General features: G+C 38.2%; 1 protein-coding gene across 1 annotated transcript; it reads left to right on the top strand.

The window, feature by feature from the left end:
* Positions 1-16061: 16061 nt before the first annotated feature.
* LOC149180939 (uncharacterized) lies at positions 16062-19604 on the top strand. Its single transcript, XM_089414039.1, has one exon. The coding sequence runs from the start codon at positions 16062-16064 to the stop codon at positions 19602-19604; it is 3543 nt and encodes a 1180-aa protein (XP_089270165.1).
* The last annotated feature ends 5795 nt before the right edge of the window (positions 19605-25399 follow it).

Genomic DNA, 25399 nt, shown 5'->3' with positions numbered 1-25399 from the left:
TGACATAAGCATAAAAGTTTACCATAGAGAAAGAAAATATACCAAACTTATTGATCCGGACTTATACAGGAACACAACAAAATACAGATATACACATGAACACAAAGATGCAACAGAAATAAAACTTCATTTCATTAATATCAAAGAACTGAAATATGTTTGCATACAGAAATAGAAATAAACTAGCTCAGGAAATGGTGGCTTATCTATGAGAAGAGATGTGGTGGCTACATGCCTCTAAACTGTGTTACAATGAAGATAAAAAGCCTATTTATTATTGACAAACAATGGAAAACTCTAAACATCCAAAAACCTAACCCTATGAGATGAAGTGGCAAAACTGTGGGCCCCGTTTGGGTAAATTGGTACATCAACTTCCTAGGGTCGTAACTTTGGCATACGATCTCCATTTGGCTATCATGAGACCTCGTTTCAAAGATCTCAAAGAAAATGCCTAAAATAAATAGGTGCACTAATTTGGGGCTTTTCCGGCCTCTCTGTTTTCCCTAAAAACGTCTTTAAGTCCCTCAAAACGACTCTCTAAGTTTAGGACCCAAAACACTGTAAAAAATAGTAAGTTGTGCTACAATTAAGGAAAGTGAAAAGAAAAAACTATGGGGGTCCAATTGGAATAGGCGGGTGGCCACCAATATCCACGTGGATTAGTAATCCCCCCCTTACGAAGCAATGGTCCCCATTGCGTTGAGTGCCTCCTTGAGATGGCGAAACTTCTACTGAACTTGGTCCTCGTGAGCCACTTTCCTTGGTGTGGGAGTTGGCCAACTTTGACAACCCGATATATTTGGATCTTCTGTTGGCGAGTTTTCTGGATCTGCATGTCCATGATCCGATCAGTTGTGGCTTGTTCCATGTGATGAGCCTCAATATTGCAATAAGAATATTTCAAATCCCAAGGCTACCAACTTTAATTATCAACTCAGGGTTCGTACAAACTTAAGAGGTATTGAAACTATATGTGTAGTATACAATGTGTCCTTCCTTTGTTGTCATGATGTAATGGAGTGCATGTAATGAAATCAAATCCTAACTAGTTGCAGAAATGGAAATGCTCGAAATGGAAACCTTAACCTATTGCAAGAAAGAAAATACAAGGAAGGAAAAACTATTCTAATTGCATAAAGTAAAGATCATTAACTAAATATCAATCATTACATTTCAAAGAGTTTAGATCCATTGACAGAGTTCATTGGATGTGGAAATCAAGAAAATCATTATTGTATTATCCAATTCATAAATTTGTCCATTAACCCAAATCGCTGAGATGTTTTGCATGGGTAAAAAGGCAAGTCCTAAGTGGTGTTTATTCCTCCTAAACCATTTATTTAGAGCCTAGGGGTCATGATTCAACCCTAAGGGACAAAAACCAACCTTTTTGAGCAAATCTGGGCAAGTATATACATGTTGGAAGAGTGCTACAGGAATCTGCTACAGGAAACAAGTTTGCTACAGGAAGATATAATTCACCAAATGACCAAGAAAATAAAATCCAAATTGGATGGGACATAAATTTTTATTGACTAGGATGTCTTAGGTCTCCCTTCCAAGTGAAATCACTCAAAAATACCATGTTAACACATGCTAAAAAATAGCAGAAAATTACTAGTCTAAAATCTAGAAATTTGAGAACTAGTGAGCTAGTTAATATATCAAATGCCTAACCTAATCAAGTGTGTATGAAATGGGGTAAATTTTTTCATTAACTGGAATGTTGTTTTGATATAATGCAAGTGGAATCAAAGTGATTGAAGCTCGGTAGCATGTTCTAAAAAATAGCATAAATTTACTACTATTTGTCACAAGGGACTTACAAAAATTTAGATTTGGGAATAAGAAAACTAATCCAAGTAGCTCAAAGATTACTATGACCTTCTAAATCTATTCAAATGATGAAATCATGCTTTTGATCCTACAAAGTAACTTACTTCAACCATTTAACCAAATCCTACAACAATAAATCATCAATACTAAATGCAGAAATAGGAAAAAACCAAGAACAAGAGATGCATGTGAATAAGAAGTGAAAAGAAGAAAAGTAAATCATAAAAAAGGGACCTGAGGCTCCTGGGATGGCCAAGCCCAAGGAAACTCAAATTCCTATGTAGGAGACCAAGATTTAGAAGCTAAACATGACACCAATCTTCATTATTTCCATCAATACAATTACATCCCTACAAGAAATGAAAGTGGAGATGCAAAAATACGAGTTCTCTCCACAAGAAGACTAATAAAAATCCACCCCTAGAGGAAAATTCAACTTGGTATTTATAAAAAATGATTAGGAAGCATTCCCCATGAAAGGAGGAAGTTTTCCCCTCTGAAATCCCTCAAATAGTGGATCTAGTTCCAAACACTAGGAATCTACATTAAATGACAGGGAGCACATTCCTAGATTTTCTCAATAATTGGACCTCCAAATTCTATGCAATAATTTCATAATATTTTGTTGATTTATTATCTAATATTGATCCTCTTGTAGTAGGGAGAAAGTCCCTAAATTATCTCCTCCTCCAAATATCCATAATCTGCCCAATATTCTCACAATATTCTACAAAAAGAAATAATAGTAGGCACAAATATGCAATTATACATAGACCTTTCTAATGAGCATATTAGAGCTAAAAAAAATTATTAAGTGGAGAATGAGAGATTTAATATAGCCTTCATGTGCCTAAGAAATGTTAGATGGGCCTTAATTTATGTCTAATTTGGAGGCCCATCATACCCCTCTATTGAAACTATTGCTCATCCTCTGAGCAACCTATTCATCCTTCTCACCTTGTTGTTCTTTATGTATGTTGACATGTTTCATGCTTTGTTTTCTAGTCTATTTGATGCTCTTTTTGCTGCTCTTCTTGCTTGTACATTTTTCTATCTAAGTTTCCCAAGGAATCCCTATTGTAGGTTGAGGTTGCTTCTTTCCCTCAGGTGGTTCTTCAACTGTAATGAGTTGCACACAACCTAAATCTTGTAGAAACTAAATTTTGCATGCCAAAAAGTGATGGGTCCACCTTTTATTTCTTTTTCTTTTTCTTTTTTCTTTTTTTTCATTTTTTCCATTATTTTTTCTCTTTTTTTCAACTTTTCTCTATTTTTTTATTGCATGCAAAATAAGCTCAAATTGCTTTGAGTTAATTGGGTTGGCCCTCACCCACCGCTTCGCACTCCTTGTCTCCCATCACGACTAAATCATTACATCCCACTTTCTCAAGTTCTTTTCACTTTTGTCTTGTCGTCTCCCCCATGTGTGCGTGTCTTAGTGGAAAAGTGAATGTAATTACTAGATAAGGCCAAGGTTGCTCCGCTACTAATCTTGGCTATCAAAACCTATTCCTTCATACACTTGCAATGTTTTTCAAGCTAAAATAAGTTCATAAAAAAGGTTTAAATGATTGCATACTTGAGCCTTACCCTTGATAAGTTTTTCCAAGTGATATTGAAGTTGCTGATATGAAATTTTGAAGTTTCCTTTGGTGGTCATGAAGCTGCTGCTAATGATCTTGAAGTTGCATGTGATAATCTGTTGGAGGTCCTTTTTCTAATAGCCTTGAATTTGGAGGTCTCGTAGTTTTCTTGTTGTTGTTGTTGCTGCTTCACATCCTTGGCTAAAATTCTCCTCTTGAGCTTCATAACATGATTATTTCAGAGGCGTTGACTTCCTTTGTTTGCTGATGCATAGATCTTTCTAACATGATGCTTTTTCTTACTGATGTAATATTTTTTGTGTGCAAGCCTCATTCTGGAATTCAATCTGTTTTTGTTGGATTTGATGGATGCCAACCCACATTCTAAACCTATGTCTTCCAGTTACCGTGAGCAAGTTGTCTTACTCAAATCTGACCTTCTTGGAGTGCTCGGTTTGGCCATGGGTGATGTTCACTTTTCCCACACTTTTCACAACTATCATACACCCCTACAACACTTCATCTCACAATTCTTTTCCTCCAAAACCCCTCAGCCAACTTCCTGTAGTAGTTCAGGACATCCTGTAGCAGTATAGGGAATCCTGTAGCAACATCTTGTAGCAAACCTGTAGCAGACTTGTTTTGCCCATATCTCCCAAATGGTATACTGGATTGACCTAAAATTTTCTGAGCATGTTTCCATCATCCTTATGCACCTCCCCATAAAACAATATTAGCCAATGGATGCATGAATCACGAGAGAAATAAAAATGGTTGTAGGTGATGGGGTTGATTTTCTCGAAAATTGTGCACTGGAATTTATGAAATTACTTGGGCATGTTACCATCATCCATATGCATCTCCCCATGAAACAACTTGGCAAATGGATGCACGAATATCAAGAAAATTTAAAAATGGATGTAGGTGATGGAGGTCAATTTCTTGAAAAGTGTGCATCAGAATTTGCTGAAATTTCTTGGGCATGTTACTATAATCCATATGCATCTCCCCCTGAAACATCTTGGCAAATGGATGCACGATTTTCAAGATATGCCAAAAATAATTTTCTTCTCTGTGTATTTTTACTTCCTGTAGCAAAACAGAGCCTTCCTGTAGCATTTTAGGACAACAAGGAAAATGAGTGGTAAAAGCTTGGGAATGATGAGTGGATGGTGGAAATAGATGAGGGTGATGGATTGGCATGATCTTGGTCCTTCTATAGCATTTGAGCAAAGGAGGAGAAATTCCAAGTTTGACTTCCTTTGACTAGGCTTTTGATCAACTTTTCTTTTGGTGGCTAACTTGTTTTTGTTGCTTGCAGAGGTTGGAGAGTGCCTGCATTCATGAGAGAGAGATACATGGAGCAAATATTTTTTATTAATTTTTTCCTTTTTTTCTTCTAGGCCTACTAGCCGCCTCAATGAGGTTTTCAACTAGTAGGTCTGCCTAGGTGCCTCAAAGGAGGTTTTCACCTAGGATATTTTATTTTTTCTCTTTTTTCTATTTTTTCCTAATCCATTGACTACCTCATAGAGGTTTTCAATCAATGAGCCAATCTCAGGTGCCTCAAAGGAGATTTTCACCTGAGATTTTATTTTTTTCTTTTATTTTCCATTTTTTATTTTTTTTATCCTACTCTACTTGAAAGAGAGAATCTCTTTCAAGTATAAGAATACTTCCAATGGAGCCATGTGCACATCAAGATGAAAAATACATTGATGTGTAGGCTTGAAATATAGGCTTTGACATGTACCTGAATTTTAGAGACCAAATGCTTTGATTGATATGAGATCAGGAATTGTTGAAGAAGAGTGTGTGGCTGCAAATTACTGATTGTCTAGAACCATACTTCAATATAGTTTTGATGCCCCTGGTCCACTTACTAATTTGGATAATCTTCGATGTCTTCTTCTTCCATGAAGTTAAGATCTGCTTATTTTTGTTGATTATTCTTTTGAACACATGGAGGATCTGATGGTAAACATGAGGGAACTTTCTCAATCTCTGATTTTGATGTCTTCTCTTCATCACATGTAACACATGATTCTTTGGTCTTCTCATTTGCATCTTCTTTTTCTGATTGTTGTCCCTCAATGACATCAAGAGAATATATTTTTTGCAATGCTCTTCTTGAGCTAAGATGGATACCATTGAGATCAAGAGGAGATGTTTGGAAGTGTTGTGCCTCAACATTGTAAGTGCATTGAGCTACTTCCTTTTGTGGGTTTGGAAATGGTGGTACAGATAGTTGAGTGGGAATGGATCTTTGAGATGGATGTGGTTGGGGTTGTGGTGGAGGTGGAGGTGAATGATAGGGATAGAATGGATTTGGGTATGGAGGATATTAAGGAAAATATTTAGGATATTGTGGATGACGCCCATAAGTTCCTTTCCAACCATGTTTCCAAGATTGGTTTTGGGTTTGAGATGGCCAAGGTTGCTGAGGAAAGTGTGTGTTCCAATTACTTTGAGATGGATGTGCATAAGCTTGAAATTGTGAATTAGGCTCTTGCATCATATCAGGTTGAATAGGTTGCCATGGTCCTCTTGGAGCTACATAACATAGCTGCATTGGAAATTGACTTGTTTCCTTGTCCTCTTGGTAAACTTCCTTCAACCTTGGTAAGGAGGGGAAATATTTAACGTCATGTGATTCTACATGGATAACACAAATATCAACATATTCTTTTTGCTCATTTTGTATTCTTAACATTTCTACTTGTTCACTTAGATTGCTAAGAATTTCTGTTTTAAAGTTATCAAGAAAATTTCTAAGTTTAGCTTGACTTACCGATCTTGATGCTAATTGACTTACTCTTGCCCTTCCTCTTGATATGTGTTTGCATGTTTTACAAATTTCTTGAAATGATAATTGGTATACATCACCTCTACTCATGAGATCAATGAGATCAATCCATTCATCCCTAATTGTTTAAAGTAAGAGGTTTTTTAGTGTGCTAGATCCTAAATGATGTAGTTTTGTTGTCTTAACATTATACATGAAACTCTTTATTAGATCCTCAAGGCCCTCATCTTCTTTTTGATTCATTCTAAATATTTGTTCTTTAAGATCATGATCTTTATATTTTTTCTAGAAATATCTTTTGCATATCATTCCATGATCTTATTGAATTAGTCCCTAAACTCATGAACCATTTAAGAGCTCTATCCTTCAATGTTGTCAAAAAAAAATATCAATTTTTGAGTGTTTAATAAGTATCCATAAGATCTACAAACAATTTCAAATTCAAAGAGAAAGGTTTCAGGATCCTCTAACCTTGGACCATGAAATTTTGGAAGAAAAGACGCAGGGATGTTCTTCATGTGCACATTAATATCAGTATCTTGAATGGTAAATCCAATAGGATCTTCCTCATTTTCATCATCTCCATCCATTTCTCCTACCTTCTCTGTCACCTCTTCTTCTTATACCTGCAAAAATGAATCATGATGTGGCTCTTACTGCACCACGAGATCAAATGGGGGGGGGTTGGTGTTGGAGAAGTATTTTAAATTTTTTTGAATAAGAATGATAATGCAATGCAATTTTCTAATTTTGAAATGAAATATGCCTAATGCAAATATTTTTTTGTTTTTGCAAAAAGTAAAATAAATGAATCAACTAGGGAAGAAAACAATGCATACTTTGACACCTCCCCAACAACAACGCCAAAAAGTGATGAGCCTCACTATTGCAACAATAATGCTGCAACTCCCAAGTCTACAAAATTTAATTATCAACCCGGGGTTCGTACAAACTTAAGAGGTATCAGCACTATATGTGAAGCATAAAATGTGTCCTTCCTTTGCTGTCATGATGTAATGGAGTGCATGTAATGAACTCAAATCCTAACTAGTTGCAAAAATGGAAATGCTCGAAATGGAAACCTTAACTTATTGTAAGAAAGAAATTACAAGAAATGAAAAACTATTCTAATTGCATACAGTAAAGATAATTAACTAAATATAAATAATTATATTTCAAAGAGTTTAGATCCATTAACAGAGTTCATTGGATGTGGCAATCACAAAAATCATTATTGTATTATCCAATTCATAAATTTGTCCATTAACCCAATTCATTGAGATGTTTTGCATGGGTAGAAAGGAAAGTCCTAAGTGGTGTTTATTCCTCCTCAACCATCGATTTAGAGCCTAGGGGTCATAATTCAACCCTAAGGACAAAAACCAACCTTTTTGAGAAAATATGGGCAAGTATATACATGCTAGAAGAGTGTTACAGGAATTTGCTACAGGGAACAAGTTTGCTATAGGGAGATATAATTCACCGAATGACCAAGAAAATCAAATCCAAATTGGATGGGACAAATTTTTTATTGACTAGGATGTCTTAGGTCTCCATTCCAAGTGTAATCACTCAAAAATACCCATGTTAACAGATGCTAAAAAATAGTCTAAAATCTAGAAATTCGAGAACTAATGAGCTAGTTAATCTATCAAATGCCTAACCTAATCAAGTAAGAATGAAATGGGGTAAATTTTTTTATTAACTGGAATTTTTTTGTGATATAATACAATTGGAATCAACTTGATGGAATCTCGTTAGCATGTTCTAAAAAATAGCAGAAATTTACAACTATTTTCCACAAGGGACTTCCAGAAATTTAGATTTGGGAATAAGAAAATTGATCCAAGGAGCTCAATAATTACTATGACCTTCCAAAGATGTTCAAAGGATTAAATCATGCTTTTGATCTTGTAAAATAACTTACTTCAACCATTTAACCCAATCCTACAACAATAAATCGTCAATACTAAATGAAGAAATAGGAAAAAACAAGAACAAGAGATGCATGTGAATAAGAAGTGAAAAGAAGAAAACTAAATGATACAAAAGGGCTCTGAGACTCTTGGGATGACTAAGCCCAAGGAAAAGTAGATTGTTATGAAGGAGACCAAGATTTAGAGGCTAAACATGACACCAATCTTCATTATTTCCATCAATACAATTACATCCCTGCAAGAAATGAAAGTGGAGCTGCAAAAATATGAGTTCTCTCCACAAGAATACTAACAAAAATCCACCCCTAGAGGAAAATTATACATGGTAATTATACAAAATTATTAGGAATAATTCCCAATGAAAGGAGGAATCTTTCCCCTCCAAAATCCCTCAAATAGTGGATCTGGTTCCCAACACTAGGAATATGCATTAAATGACAAGGAACACATTCCTAGATTTTATCAATCATTGGAGCTCTAGAATCTGTGCAATAATTTCAGAATATTTTGTTGATTTATTATCCAATATTTATCCTCCTGTAGTAGGGATCAAGTCCCTAAATTATCTCCTCCTCCAAATCTCCATAATCTGCCCAATATTCTCACAATATTCTACAAAAATAAATAATATTAGGCACAAATATGCAATTATCCATAAACCTTCCTAATGAACATATTAAAGCTAAAAAACATTATTAAGTGTAGAATGAGAGGTTTAATATAGCCTTCATGTGCCTAAGAAATGTTAGATGGGCCTTAATTTATGTCTAATTTGGAGGCCCATCATCATGTAGTCTCGGTTTAACACTGTTGGTGTGAGTTGTTTTGCAATGTCTGATGTGTCCAATAATGGTGGAAAATATTGTCAAAAGTGGTCCACATTGAACACTCAGTGCAGGCTAAGGAATGGTGGAATGTTGAGCTAGAAATCATGGTCCCCTACAACCTTAGTGATAGTGTATGGACCATATCGGAGTGGGTGAAGCTTGCGGTGGGGCTCAGCGAGACGCTCCTTCTACAAATGTAACCAAACTTTGTCGCCCACCTAGAACTTGTGTGGCACCCAATGTTGATCATGATGCTACTTGTACTTAGCGTTGGATCTGTCCAATATATCATGGAACTGCTGGAATATGTGTTGAATGTGCTTAATGAAGTTTTTAGCCTTGTCAGCTTTGGACTGGACATGAGCCGAATCTGCTTGAGTAGCTGCAAATGGTATGGCTACATGAATGAGACATAGTGGATGGAATCACAAGCCCACTTGAAAGAAGATGTGGCTAGTTGTGCTATGGAGAGATCTGTTGTATCTGTGTTGGACATAGGGAAGGTTTTAATCCCATGTGTGTGGATTCTTATAGTTGTACATACACAGAATGTGTTCGATCGTCTTGTTGACGACCTTTGTTTGGCCATCAGTTTGGGGTTGAAAAGTCGTGGACTTAGTGAGCTTGGTATCGAACATCGACCAGAGGCTTGACCAAAATATATGTAGGAACCTGTTGTCCCGATATGAGATAATGGATGGAGGGATCCCAAAATGTACCCACACTCATTCAAAGAAGAGCTTAGCAGTAGTTTTTATTGTGATACTCTTTTTGCAGGCTGATAGAATGTCCATCTTAGAAAATATGTCGATGACCATGAAAACACAATCGTTGCCATGCTTAGTAGAAGGAAGGCCCGACATGTAATCCATGGACATGGATTCCCAAGGTAAACTAGGAGTAGATAGAGGAGTATATAGGCCTTGCTTCTTGATGGCTGGTTTGGAAATGACATAGGAAGTGCAGGATCTGATGTACTTCCCAACATCCTTTCGAAGGTTCAGCCAATAAAAATACTTCTGCAACACTGCCACTGTTTTCTCTACCCCAAAATTTATAGTGACCTGACTGAGTGCACCTCCTAAATAATCTTGGCATGCTTGCTTGAAGGAACATAGAGGTGTACCAGGTGGCATAATAGTGCATCATGGAGGTGAAAATTTGGAACCTGCTTGCCTTGAAAGAGCGTCTTGTATGTTGCCGAATTATGGATCACTCTTCTAAAGATGCGGCCACCCCACAGTCTCGTGCCAACAAGAGTCGAGAAGAGTGGTCAGTGCCATGACTAGTGGTCGACTGAGGCAGTCTGCAACATTGTTGGTGTTTCCCTTCTTGTACTTAATGTTCAGATGAAATTGTAGTAGGTATGTGGACCATTTCTAATGGTGATCGTTCTACAACTTCCCTAGTGTATGTATGAACTGCAAAGGTCGGTGGTATGTGTGGATGATTGTTTCCTTCCCCATAATGTAATGCTTCGATTGTCGGTAACCTACACAATGGAATACATCTCTTTGTCATAGGTGGGATACTTTCAAGCTGTGTTTGAAAGTGTCTCACCATGATATGCCACTGGATGCCCCTGCTCAATAAGAACTACACCAATAGCATAGTCAGAGGCATCTGTCTCGATCTCAAATGGTTTCTGCAAGTCTAGTGATGTGAGAAATGATGCAAAGTAGAGGTGACGATTCAACTCGGAAAACACCTTCCGTTGGGATTCGTACCAAAAGAAATTAATTTTTTTTGCTCCTCCCTTGGTGACTTGACTCAAAGGCCAAGTTATATGAGAGAACCCCAACACGAACCTGCGGTAAAAGTTGGAAAGACCCAGAAATTTGTGGAGCTCTGTTAGAGTGGTTGGGGCTGACCAATCCTGAATGACTTATACCTTGGTTGGGTCCACATGCACATCCCTCTCATCAATGATGTACCCCAGATATTGAACCTCGGTCATACCAAAAGTGCATTTCTCCAAATTGGCACACAACTTGTGTTGCTGTAGGGTTTGGAGGACCTGTCGAATATGGTGGAGGTGTTCTTCCCAACTATGGATAAATATTAGAATGTCATCCAAATACACCACCACAAATGAGTTGGTGAAGGGTCACAAGATGTCATCCATCAACCTCATGAAGGTTGTGGGGGCATTCATCAACCCGAAAGGCATGACCAACCATTCAAAAAGGCCCTCCTTGGATTTGAAGGCAGTCTTCCACACATCGGAGGGTTTGATTGGTACCTGGTGATAACTGGAATTCAAGTCAATCTTGCTAAAATATTTGGCCCCCTTGAGCTGGTCCAGATGGTAATCAATCTGTGGGATTGGATACTTATTTTGGACAGTGATATTTTTCAGCGCTTGATAGTCAATACCGAGTCTCTAGGTCACATCCTATTTCTATGCCAACATGATCGGGCTCCCACAAGGTGATGAAATTGGCCTGATGCACCCTTTCTACAACAACTTTCGAATATGCCTCTTGATTTCATCGTTCTCTAGAACAAAGCATTGATAGATCGATCCATTGGGTAGCAACATACCCAGGGTCAAATTGATGGAGTGTAGAGGTACCCCTGTGGATGAGGTGAAGATGTCCCTGTACTACTATAAAACCTTGTCCATATGCTGCTACCATGCAGAGGAGCCCTATCTGGAGGCCATGGCCACAATCTTATTCTTGCCCTGAGGGAAAATCATAAGGAAGAAAAATTTCCTAGTCTAAAAAATGATCTTACTACATTTCTTCGCAATGATCAAAGAAACGACAGTAGCCGGTGCTACCTTTGGTATCATGAACAACTTATTTCCCAAAGTAATAATAACAATATGAGGCCTAGAATCATACACAATATGCCACTTCAAAAAGTATGGTTGGCCTAATAAAATATCACAAACTTTAAGAGGAGTGACATCACACAATACCTCATCTATGAAGGGCCTGATGTTATAGGGAAGGCGACATTATTAGCTGACGTGGAGATCTCACCCTTGGTGAAGCCACCCGATGGTGTACGGATGTGGGTGTTGTGTGGTCGGTAGGCCCAACCGCTTCATGACCTCTACTGAAATGAGGTTCTTTTGGCTCCAGGTGCTGAAAATGAACTACGGTGGAGAAGCCTTCACCCACACTTGTGAGTGGAAGATCCACTCCCCCTCCTCTAGATCTTTGGCCTCATCCTTCTAGACGTTGGTGGTGGCAATGGTGACACTAGGTTCCGCATCGATAATATGCTTCCATTTGTCATTACCCTTGTCATTTTTTGACTTAGAGTTGGAACATGCATCTGATTTGGAAGCCTTCAACTCGACAACCAGTGACTACTTGGCTTGACACTCACTTGTGTTGTGAGTGGGGATCTTATGGAACTCACACCATTTCCATGTGTCCTTCTTTGTATTCGTGTTGTTGTTCTTTGCTTGCACCTTTAGAGGATTGTCCTGGGTTGCCTCGCCTTAGCTTTATCCTTTTTTCTACAGTTTGAGGTGCCTTTCCCTTGCTTCAGATTTGCATATCCAAAGTCTTGCTTCTTCTATTTAAATTTATGCTCGATCTTGACAATGTATTGATAGGCAACGCCAAGCGAGGAGATATCCAGGAACTCCATCTATTCCTAGATGTATTTGTGTAGATAGTCATGGTACTTGAGTACAAAATTCCACTCTTAATCCTTGATACCCAGCTTTGTTCGAAGGGTATGGAAAACATTTGTGAACTCAGGCACATCTTAGTCCCTTCCCTTTCAGAACGTGGTCCACTTTATGTATTTATATTCATAGCTCTCGATAGGGTAATAATGTTCCTTGATGGCATCTCAGAAAGAATTCCAAATGGGTCTAGATAAAAATAATGAGAATTCCCTCTCGGTGTTTTGTTCACAGTAGGTTTCCCACAAGTCCTTGACATGTGGGGCAGTTTTCAGGAGTGAAAAAGTAATATTTTACCAATTGGAAAAGTCACAAACTGTAAAATATCCTTCTAACAAATTTAACCATCTATCTACGACATTTGTATTTATCTGTCCTTCAAATATGGGAATGTGAAAGTTAACTTGTACCTTAAAAGGAGTGGTGCCTCCAGCGTGACTGCTGGATGAAGATGCATCGCCTGTGGGTAGCTGCTGAAGGATCTAGGCAAAGTTATCCATCATCGCATTTATTTGTCGCTCAAGGGTTTCCTCGAGAAATATTTTGAAAGGATCTCCTGCTCCCTCATTTTTATTTTCTTCTGCAATGGGAGGTCGTCGGGTTTTGCGAGGCTATTCTTGCAAAGGTTCAACTAGTTTAAGCCCTAACTCCTTATACCCTAACCTCGTTGGGGACATGAAAAGAAAAACAGAGAAAGGTTAGACCACTCTGATACCACTGGTCCAGACTTATGTAGGAATGCAACAAAATACAAATATACACAAACACAAAGATGCAGTAGAAATAAAACTTCATTTCACTAATATCCAAGAATTCAAATATGCTTACATACTGAAATGGAAATAAACTAGCTCGGAAGATGGTAGCTTATCTCTAAGAAGAGATGTGGTGGCTACGTGCCTCTGAAATATGTTAAAATGAAGCTCAAAGGCCTATTTATTATTGAGAAACAATGGAAAACCCTAAAAATCCAAAAACCTAACCCTATAAGATCAAGCGCCAAAACTTAGGGCCCCGTTTGGGTAAATTGGTACATCAACTTCTCGGGGTCGTAACCTTGGCATATGATCTCTGTTTGGCTATCATAATACATTTTTTTGAAGATATAGAAGAGGCTGAAACAACAACAACAACAACAACAACAACTACACTACTTTGGGACATTTTTGGACTCTCTGCTTTCCCTAAAAACGCCTTTTATTCCCTCAAAACGGCTCCAGAAGTTTAGGACCCGAAAAACTGCCAAAAATAGTAAGTTGTGCTACAATTAAGGAAACTGAAAAAGAAACAACGGTGGGGGTCCAAGTGGAATAGGTAGGTGGCCACCATTATCCACTTGGATCACTTATAGGCTAAATTAGAATCCTAGAGAAAATCCAAAGAAAGTAGGTATTTTATCTAGAGAAAATATGAAACATAGTTTCTAATGCCACAGGTTGTAGCTTTTCAAGGTGAATTGGGTTGATGATGAAGGTAAAATTATATGTGTACATACTATGAAATGACACCATATCATATATATCATAGTATATCCCCACAATAACTTCTATAAATATGAGACCATATTACATATGATACATGTTATACTTTCTCTTATTTATTTATTTATTTTGGATGTTCTTCATAAGATTTTAACATGGTATGATCTAAAAAAATCCTTAACTTTTAATGATTTAATCTATCCAAATTGACCACAATTAGTACTATAAATATTTATATAGTCACTTTTAAATTAGTTAACATATTAACCTTGAAATCTTAAATTTCCAAATATACATGCAACTTTCATGATAACAATATTATGTTTAAAAAAATTGAGATATTCACCGAGTACTTTTGGATAACTATGAAACATTTAAATAATATAATTGAATGTGTGAAATACATATAACATTATTCGTGTATGAATCTATCCATACCTCTCGTCCCACCTCTTTGATATTCGGTCCTTTATCCCTTGCACATGCTTCAACTTTCTCCTAGACAACATGCTAGCCACTGAAGCACGGGAGGTCATGGACCTCAAGGAAGAAGTCATGCTCAAGCTGAGGCAGAGGAAGTTGCTGCCATATACAACTTGGCTACCCCCTCTGTAATTCATGCTAAAATACGCCACTTTGAATCATCATCCATTGCCGACCATTAATCATTTTCTAATTCCGATATCTTTGATGAGGTTTCTCAATAGGTTCCTAACCGTAGACATACCAAGGGAAGACATAAACAATACCTCAATTCTATTACCCTACATTGGCATCTCAAGACCCACCTGGGAAGAGTTCTAAAAGAAAAGGAGGAGGAGTTGTACAACATCTTTACTGCCCTGAATGACATCAAGAACACCGAAAGGTATCGAAGTTTTTCCTTAGAGAGTTTGGATGCTAGAATTGCTCGCTTGGAGAGCCACCTTCAATGTGATGAAAAACGACTAGTTCCTCTAGCTTCTAGTGCCAAAGGCCCTGCCCCAATCACATCATTTGATTCTTGATCTCTATAATGCATTCTTGTAGTTTTTATATATACAGATATATAATAGATAGACAACAAACATTATCGTCCATAAACAATCAACAGATATAATTTCCTTTGTGACATATTGAAACCACTTACAAATACTCTAATTAAACTATGAACATTTTGTAATTATATGAGTTTTGACATCTTGAAAAAATACAAAAAATAATTAAAAAAAAATATTCATATATTCCTATGTAAAAATAAAAGATAATTTAATTTAATTTAATTTAATATATGAATATGTAAAAATAAAAGATAATTTAATATATATATATATATATATATATATATGATAGTATATCTTATATTTCCGTAAACTTTATCGAAATTTCTTAAAAAACATTTTATAACTATTTTATAAAATCTACTGTCATATAAGGAAAATGTAAAATGTAAAATTCCTCGTTAAATAATTATTAATACAAAATTAAACTTCATACTAGTTAGCTTATAAATAAAGTAAATGCAAAACTCATGCAACAAATAGTGTAACATATTAAATTAATACAGTGTTATAATATGAACGGTTAATGTGGGAGATATGCTAATTAATTTAGAAATGTTATAATCTTTATCTGAATTTAATTTTCATTTATAATAGGTTTGTTTTTATGAATTAATTATTATACTTGAATAAAATATTAATAACATTCCCGAAAGGAGGGGATATCACCCCTCCCCTGCCGTACATCCATTCCTAAGGTCAAAAAAAGTACGAAACCCTACTGCACTATGGTTCCCAAGTAAGTTAAAGGTAATATCAGCACAAGGAAACCCTCGTGCAAACCTGCCTATTGAAACCTGTGCATTATTCACTTGGAGGTAGATATTAAGCAGATCAAAGGGAACAGGCCTTTTCATTTTGAATCTTTTTGGTTACGGGATCCACAATTCATTCAAAACATGGAAACTTGGTGGCATCAATGTACTAGTAGCGGGCATGGGCGAATGCATACGCTTCAGTTGAAGCTAAAGGAATTAAAACAGCGAATAAAAGCATGGAATCGGAAGGAATTTGGGAACATTTTGGCAGCTAAGCAACGTTTGGAAGGAGCAATGGAAGAGATTCAGCAGAAGATAATATTGGAGGGTAGAGATGAGGATAAGAGTAGGGAGGAAGGACAGATTCTTAGTCAGTTGGAGGAACGACGCAAACAAGAGGAGATTTTATGGCAACAAAAATCAAGGATTCGTTGGTTGCGAGCAGGCGAACGGAATACAAAATTTTTCCATCAGGCTATGATTCAACATCGACAGCGGAATCGAATTTTCTCTATCCGGAATGCGGAGGGTGAAAGAGAGATAGAGCAAGTTGGTATTGCACGGACTCTGGTGGAGTATTTTAAGGGGGTGCTCACGGAAACTCGGAGGGATAGAGCAGAGGCTATTACTACTATTTGTAGTGAAATACCAAGGATTATAACAGTGGACCAGAATAAGGCACTCATGAGGGCAGTCACTTTGGAGGAGGTGGAGGAAGTTGTAATGAACATGGCCAAGAATAAGGCTCCAGGCCCGGATGGTTATACGATTGAATTCTTTCAGGCGACCTGGCACTTTCTAGGGAAAGACATAGTGGATGCAGTGGAGGAATCGCGGTTCAGACAGCAAGTCTGGCCAGGTATTAACTCAACTTTCTTCACGTTGATTCCTAAGAATAATGCATCTGAAGACCCACAGGGTTTCAGACCCATTGCCCTCTGCAACGTAATATATAAGATAATCTCCTCCGTCATTGCGAAACGGCTGAAACCTCTCCTACCAAATTTAATTGCGCCTGAACAGACGGGTTTTGTGGAAGGTAGGCAGATCCTAGATGGTATAGTGGTATCACAGGAGGTTATACATTCCTTAAAACAGCAGAAGAAGAAAGGTATGCTTATGAAGCTTGATTTATCCAAGGCATATGATCGCTTGAATTGGGATTATCTACGCGCTGTTCTTCACGCTTTTGGTTTCGACAGTAGGTGGATTGCCTGGATAAGTAGTTTGGTCTCTACTCCGAACTTCTCAATATTGCTCAATGGGATACCTACTGATACGTTCAATGCCACTAGGGGTATCAGGCAAGGGGATCCAATTTCACCATTCCTGTTCATTTTAGCAATGGAAGGCTTGAGCAGGAAACTTAAGCAGCAGGTCCGGGACCGTAGAATCAAAGGACTGAGATTATGGGGGTCAAACTTAATCATTACGCATCAACAGTTTGTTGATGACTTGATGTTGTTTGGTGAGGCTTCACTTCGAGAGGTAAGGGGATTCAAACACATCTTGGAAGTTTTTATGACAGCTTCAGGTATGGCAGTTAACAATGATAAATCCTGTACTTTTATTTTCAATTCTCCTGCAGTTGTCAAAGCCCATTTAACTCGGGTGTTAGGTTTTAGACAGGGTGCTTTGCCGACAAAATACCTAGGTATTCAGTTAGATAGTAATTCTAGGCGTATTAATACTTGGCAAAATTTGATTGAGAAGATACAGCAAAGATTACATAACTGGTCGTTTAGAGTGTTGAATATCGCAAGTAGAGTGGTTCTCTTAAAATCAGTGCTACTATCCATTCCAATATACCCATTGTCAATCATGTCTGCCCCTAAGGGTGTGTTCTGTAAATTAAGACAAATCTTGGGTAAGTTTCTTTGGGGAGGACCAACCCAGCAAAGAAAATGGACTTTAGTTTCCTGGGAGCAGGTCATCCGCCGGAAAGAGGAAGGGGGCTTAGGAATTCGCGATTTGGAAATCGTAAATAAGGCTTTAGGGGCGAAGCTATGGTGGAGATGGGTGCAAGGGGGTACTGATATATGGAAACGTATCTGGAATCAAAAATATAACATGCCAGGTTCGGTGGAAGGCCGAGTCCGGGTACACGATACTCCAAGAGGATCCCAAATCTGGGAGCTTGCAAGAAGGAACAATGATGTCGTCCGCGAGTTTGCGTTCTGGGAAATTAGGGAAGGTAATCTAGCAAGGTTTTGGACGGATGGATGGCAACAACGTGAGAAATTGCAAAGTAATCCACATTTACAGGACCTTCAAGAAGGTGCACAACAGGCAGGACTTGAATATGTTCAGGATTACTGGAGATTGCCTAATCCGAATGAGCAGTGGCGGATATGGAAACAACCGATGGAATGGCAGCAGAGAATCAGCCCTGAGACTCAGCTTTTGTTTATCAGAGAATTGGACTCCAGGAAAATCAAGATCCGTTCAGGTGGCGATATTCTTCGTTGGGGTAAGACCATGCAAGGCATGTTTACAGTTAAAGAAGCTTATTATAGGTTAACCAGAGAGGATCGACCGGCGGACCAAGTGGATTGGAAAAAATTGTGGGAATGTAAATGGTGGCCCAAAGTAACTATGTTTGCATGGTTAGTGTGTCGACAACGGATCTTGACATGGGACCAAATGCAGAAACGCGGGATGATTGGTCCATCGCGATGTTATCTTTGTAATAATGATGTTGAGAATCAGGAGCATTTGTTAAATCGCTGTCTGTATACACAAACTTTGTGGGAAGAGGTGAGGGTTCTCTTCGGGCAGAATGATAGGGATCCTCATAGTCTACGAAATACCATTTTACAATGGGGTACAGGTCGTTTCCATAGCAAGTTACTGAGGAGGATATGGAGTTTGACACTGGGATTCGTAATCTGGGAGGTCTGGAAGGAGCGTAATCGACGGATTTTTAAAGACCGAAGCTGCCATGGCGCCATTATATGGGATGTGGTTTGCCGTTCCATTAAGGAAACGATCTTGTCTGAACCTTGGCGAGAGGAGGATTGGCAATTAAACTTGGATGAGCAAAGAATTTTATGCCAATTGAACCTAGAATATACAATGTTGTATCCTAATAATGATAAGCGTAATCGAGTTACTATCCAGAGCCCAAATCGTTTTAGGTTCCCAATAGATGATTGCATTAAATTATCCTTTGACGGTGCATCAAAAGGAAATCCCGGAGATGCAGGGTGGGGTGGTATCTTCCGGGATAGTGGCGGTCTCTCGCGGTGGGTATATGCAGAATGGGGTGGTGAAATGTCCAATAATGAAGCCGAACTATGGGGAATTTTTCATGGTATTCGGATTGCTGCGAGGAATGGTTATCGTAACCTTGCTATTGAAGGTGACTCCCAAATTGTTATTGAAATGATGAGGAAATTACAGAGAGGCAAAGCTTGGGACCATGTAGCCAAGAGCTGGCGGACGGCCGCAATTATTCAGGATATTGAACATCAAATGAGGAGGATTGACTATATTACAGTCACCCATGTTCTCAGACGAGGCAATCGAGCGGCTGATTATTTGGCAAACTGGGCGTGTGGCGGTTCACATTGTCTATTGGATGGCAGTTGGGTGGCCTTACAGGAGGACATGAGATGGAATGACCTGGCAGTCATATTGCGTCAGGATAATCATGAGGCGAGGGGGGAGGATTGGACCGCCTAAAACACCGTTTCCTGATGATTTCAAACGAATGGGACATCTGTATGTATGGAGACATACGAGGCTTTAGTTATAGTTATATTGAAAATCTAAAAGGAATTATGAGGCGACAGGGGAGGATAGGACTGCATACCGGCCTTCTCCTCATGCTTCTGACTGAATATGATAACAGCATTTATGACGACAGCAGCAGCTTACGGATTATATGTATCGAAAGTTTAAATGGGCGGCATCCTTATATCCATGCATGCGAAGGCCTGCTCATCCCAAGGCTGACGGCAGGGCAGGTACTGCGTTGGGAGAGCGGTGGCGTCAGGAGGGCAGCGCGAGCATCACATCAGGATTTGGGCTACGCAACGTGTATTATTGAGATGGTTTGGAGAATAATTGCTCACAACGTGGGAAGGTGGCCGAGCAAGGTCCTCATACTGCATGCTCTTCTCCGAAGATGGAATGATAGTAGTTGCAGCGATGCCAATTTCTTACCTGCTGTTGGGAGAGCGAAAGAAAGGGTCTCATTTATCCTCTGTACAGGCTCAGAGTGGGTAAGAGAGTTGCAGGTATTGAGGAGGTGGTGGGAGACTATTGGTTTGTGTTACATTGTTTTCTTTACGACCCCAGACTGTATAGGAAGTCGTTTGCAGTGGAATACGCGAGTGGATAATATGGATAGTAATCAATCTCGCTTCGAAGGAAGGCGAACTCGCAGTCAGGGTGCCACGATGGCAGAGAAAGGGAAACAAGTGGTGGAAGAGTCCCTCCCTCCCATGTATTTAGATATCCCTGAAGACTCTGACGAGCTGGAAGATGACATTCGCGACTTTCTTGAGGAGGATATTCCTCGTCCCTCCTCTGGTGGGAAAGTGGGTAGGTGGATGAGGCGTTCAGTTCCGGAGGAGGGCAAAGATGATACTGATATTGATTCTGAGGATGGTGACGAGGCAGTTGCAGCAAGGAGCAGGCGCGGGCGCGGGAGAAGGGGTCGAGGAGGTGTTACGGGCAGAGGGAGACATGTCGGGCGAGAGGAGCATCGCGGATCCGAAGAGAGCTCTGGCCGTGCTGTTCGTGGTCGGGCTAAGAAGGATATGCGCCAGAAATTACAGGATGCAGAGGCGGCTTACACCAGGGAAACAAATTTTAAAATCCGTAAGATAATAGATAAGTTAGAGGAAGAGGCTCTGCAAGATCAATCTGATCCAGAGATGGCTGATTGGGAGAGCTTATTACCTGATCCTGGACATACAAGGGGAAGGATGTCCCTCTATAAGCAGTCACTGCACGTATATTGGGGAATGAAGCGTTTGCTTGCTAAGGCCCTGGAACAGGTAGCAGCAGAAATGGTGGAGCTCGCACAGGATACGCCATTGTTCAAACGAGAATTGAAAAATATACAAATGACCCTTCTCATGCAGGACAGGAAAATGGATCAGCTCATCAAGCTGTTGAAAGATAATGGAATAGCTGTGAAGACAGAAGATGATGAAAATGCTGTGAGGAATGAGGCCATGCATCTGTAGCCACAGTAGTTTGAACACATTCACAGGTTTTTACATGGAGTTTTTTGTGTTTTTTTCCAGTCAATAGTTGTTCATAGCAGTATACTGGTAACAGTTTTCAACAATATGGATTTTTGAACAATATGGATATATCTCTACTGGTGCATAGACTGTTTTTAGATAGATTAGTGTGATATTTTCTCTGGTTTTGATACATTGATTCTCTGTCATGACGGTTATATATTATTAGAAAATCACCTGGTTTCCCTGTTGGGCGGGTGGTCTTATGTAAATATACATAGTTTTTATTAATAGAATTTTTACCGTAGCTTACAAAAAAAAAGAAATAATTATATTTAAATAATAATAATAATAAATAATATTTTAATATTACTTTTCACATCATTATAAATCATATTTCAACTCGTAATCCATACTAAGTGGTAAGTAATTTAAATAGGTTCTTAAATCAGAGTAGTTTTATTTTGGTAAGTAATAAATTTTTGTAAGTATTTAAGTTGATTGCAATTCATTTAAATAATTATAATGGATGAACAAAATATAGCATTGACAAGGCCAATCTTTTTTTCAAAGGTAAAATTTGTAGTAATGAATATGCCAAAGAACAAGGCTCCAAGTCTAGACGGGTTCACAACTGACTTTTTCAGGCATGTTGGGGATTCTTAGAGGAGGAAATCCATGAGTTATTGGAGGAATCAAGACAGAAAGGATTAATTTTTCCAATAATAAATGCAACCTTCTTCTCATTGGCATCTAAACTAGGACATTTAGATAACCCAGATGGATTTAGACTGATTGCACTATGCAATGTATTGTACAAAATAATCTCATTAGTAGTAGTCAACAGATTGAAACCAATCCTCCCTCTCCTAATTTCTCCAAATAAATCTAGTTTTATGTAGGGGATAGAGATAACATATAGTATTATTACGGTGTGGGAAATTATACACTCCTTATGACACTCCAAACATCCTGGCATGATCATAAAATTAGACCTCTCAAAGGCATACCATAGGCTAAGTTGGACATACTTATATCATGTTCTATGAGCCTTTGGTTTCTCTGAGAAGTGGATCTTCTGGGTAGGGTCTCTTGTCTCATCAGAATTTATCTCCATACTCATAAATGGTGCGTCGTCGTTTACATTCCAACCTTCTCGAGGGTTAAAAAAAGGAGATCCTTTATCGCCCTTTCATTTTATCTTACCAATGGAGGGTCTAGGTTGTATGTTCTATAAAGCTTCTGAAATGAGGTTTATTCATGGTCTTCAATTATGTGGTAAAGACATTTTGATCTCACATCAACAATTTGTTTATGATGTCATATTATTTGTACTTATTACATGGTGAGAGGTAAAAGGAGTGGAAAAAATATTACAACTTTTCATGGAGGCCTTCGGTATGTTGATTAACAAAAGTAAGTCAAACATTTTCTTTTTCAATTGTCCAGACAATGTGCAAAACATATTAATCAAAGCTCTCGGTTTTAATACAGGTCATCTACCCTCCAAATCTCTAGAGTTCCTTTGGTCTTACACCACAACAGATCTATAACATAGGAATGTCTCATTGAGAAGACCTCATGCGAAGTAAGTAATTGGGACTTTAGAACACCTTATTTCCCCAGTCGACTAGTATTAGTCAAAGTGGCATTATAGGCCCTTCCCAATTATTAGCTCTTAGTAATTGTTATGAAACCAGCTCAAGAAAATATAGAAAATATAGATCCACGCCTTAGAATTCAGCCTCTTCGAGGGGGCAACCTCCTTTACATTACATAAATGAACAATTCTTGGATGATACAAATGAAAATACCTTCTTTCTATATATAGGAGTCTAAGCGGTCATAACATAATCAGAGCCGACATAACAATAATAATGTAAGGGCACAATAATAACAATAGTGGGCTTCTATGGGGCACAAGAGTAACAATATGGGCACTACATGGGTACATCAATATAATAAGTGGGTTGTACTAATAACAATAAGGGTTTACACTAGTAGTATAGGGGCCTAACATGCCCCTCTCCTTCAAAAAGCGTTGTCCTCAACGCTTGAGTAGTTCTTGATGCTTCTGTATAAAATTCTTGTCCTCCCATGTGGAATCTTCAGCAAGTAGGTTCTTCCACTTGATGAGATACTCTGAAATTGATCGATTTCGTAGCTGTCGGGTTCTTGTTTCTGTGACTACTCCTGGTTCCAATATGATTTTTCCTTCCTCTTCAATTTCTGGCAATATTGTTTGAATCGGGATCTTTTGCAACTTTTGAATAAGTGGCCATACTTCTTTGTCCTTCTTCCATTCATACCTTGCTTTGTTTATCCAATCTGGTTGGATAATAGAAATAGCACAAAACAATGCTTCCACATCCTCATCCTTGAAGAGTCCTCCCATTCGGTAAGGTCGCCATTTTTTAAGTGCATGTAATATTGCCAACATTTCCTTCTCATAAATAGCTTGCTTTAGATGTAGTAGTAAAAATACCCAATTGCCTACATCAAAACATTTTTCACTATGATGTTGATCTACCTGTTGTTTCATTTGATTTTGCACCAAGGTGGCGTTATCCTTTAAAAGTTGGAGAACTTGTTGTTGATGCTCGATGTGATCTTTCACTGCTTGAACCTTTTTCTTCTTGATATGTCCTTCTATCTTTAGAGTTTGAGGTGTGGTAATTTCTTCCAATCCTTTACAAGATATGGTCGGATTCATTTCTTGACGCTCGATGTGATTTTTCACTTCTTGAACATTTTTCTTCTTGATATGTCCTTCTATCTTGATAGTTTGGGGAGTGGTAATTCCGACCAGTGAATTACATGATATGGTTGGATTCATTTCTTCTTTCTTGATGTGATCTTTCACTTCTTGCACCTTTTTCTTCTTGATATGTCCTTCTATCTTGAGAGTTTGAGGAGTGGTCATTCTTGCCAATAGTTTACAAGATATGTTCTGATTCATTTCTTCTTTATCTAGGCTTTGTTCCTGGAGTATATCTTCTTCTTTTGACCTTTCTTGCTCCTTTTATTCTTCCTTTTCACAATCTATGTAGAATAATTTCTTTTCAGCACACTTATGACCTTTAGTGTATTTGCTATCACAACTGTAACAAAGCCCTTTTGCTCTTTTTTCTTCCAATTGTTGTGGTGTCAACCTTATAGGTTGTGGAAGACTAGGGGCAACAACACTTCCATCTTTATAGTTGTGAGTGGTATGCTTCCTGGTTGCCATAATTTTGCTTTCCATTTTTCTTGCTAACCTGAATGCCTTCTCTAATGAATCAGGTTCCCAAAGGCGAACATCATGTTGGATATTATCCTTTAAAGACCCTATGAACACATCAATCCTATACTCCTCTGGAATATCTTTTACCCTTATGTTCAAACTCCTCAATGTGCTCCATTACTGAACCCTTTTGTTTGAGACTTATCAATTGGCTAAAAAAAGTGTTGCTTTTTGTATCTTCATAATGTGCTATCAATTCTTCCGTAAAAATTACCCAAGTGATAATTTTTTTACGAGAGAAAAGCCATTGATACCATACAAACTGATTTGGTTCCAAATATACAGTTTCCATACGTACCTTTTTTGTGTTTTGCACATTATTGAGATCGAAGAACTGCTCCATCTGTAATATCCACGTGGCGGGATCCTTGCCATCAAACTTCCTCATATCGATTTTTGGAATATGGTGGGTCTTTGATCCAACATTAGCGTCTATGGAATCATGATTAACATTACTTTGTTCACATCATGAGTTTCCTTTACAACCTTTTCACCATTAGTAAGTATTTCTTGTAGGAAATTTGTCAAATCTGTCTTCAAATCTGCCATGTCCGTCTTCAAATCTGCCATGTCTCTCTTCATATCTGTCTTCGAATCATCCATCTTAGATTCCACGCCATTTACCTTAGATTCCACACCATTTATCTTAGATTCCACGCCACTTATCTTAGCTTCTGTTAGCTTTCGTGAGCGTGACATTTGTTGCACTTGTTCTTGTAATTTTGATATATCATGTAGCATCTCTTCCTCTTCTTCATGAGTCATGCTAGAGCTTTCAGGTTCCTTACTAGGTGTTTGCATTTTCTTACCTCGGGGCATCAGTAACCGATAATAATGCTTTACTATGCCCTTTGAATTCCATTAAACCAAGCTTACACAAAATTAAAAAAAAAAACTACACACCTTTTTTCACTTTATAGAAGCCTGATATTGAATCTGATGTATCTCTGTAATTTCGGATCATCCAATTCTGAAATTGCAAATTGTAGTAGCCTTCT

This window comes from Pinus tabuliformis, chromosome 3_2, assembly GCF_031772625.1.
Source record: "Pinus tabuliformis cultivar Carrire ecotype Pingquan chromosome 3_2, CPIR1, whole genome shotgun sequence".
NCBI lineage: Eukaryota > Viridiplantae > Streptophyta > Pinopsida > Pinales > Pinaceae > Pinus > Pinus tabuliformis.
This window is presented reverse-complemented; position numbering and strand designations above follow the sequence as displayed.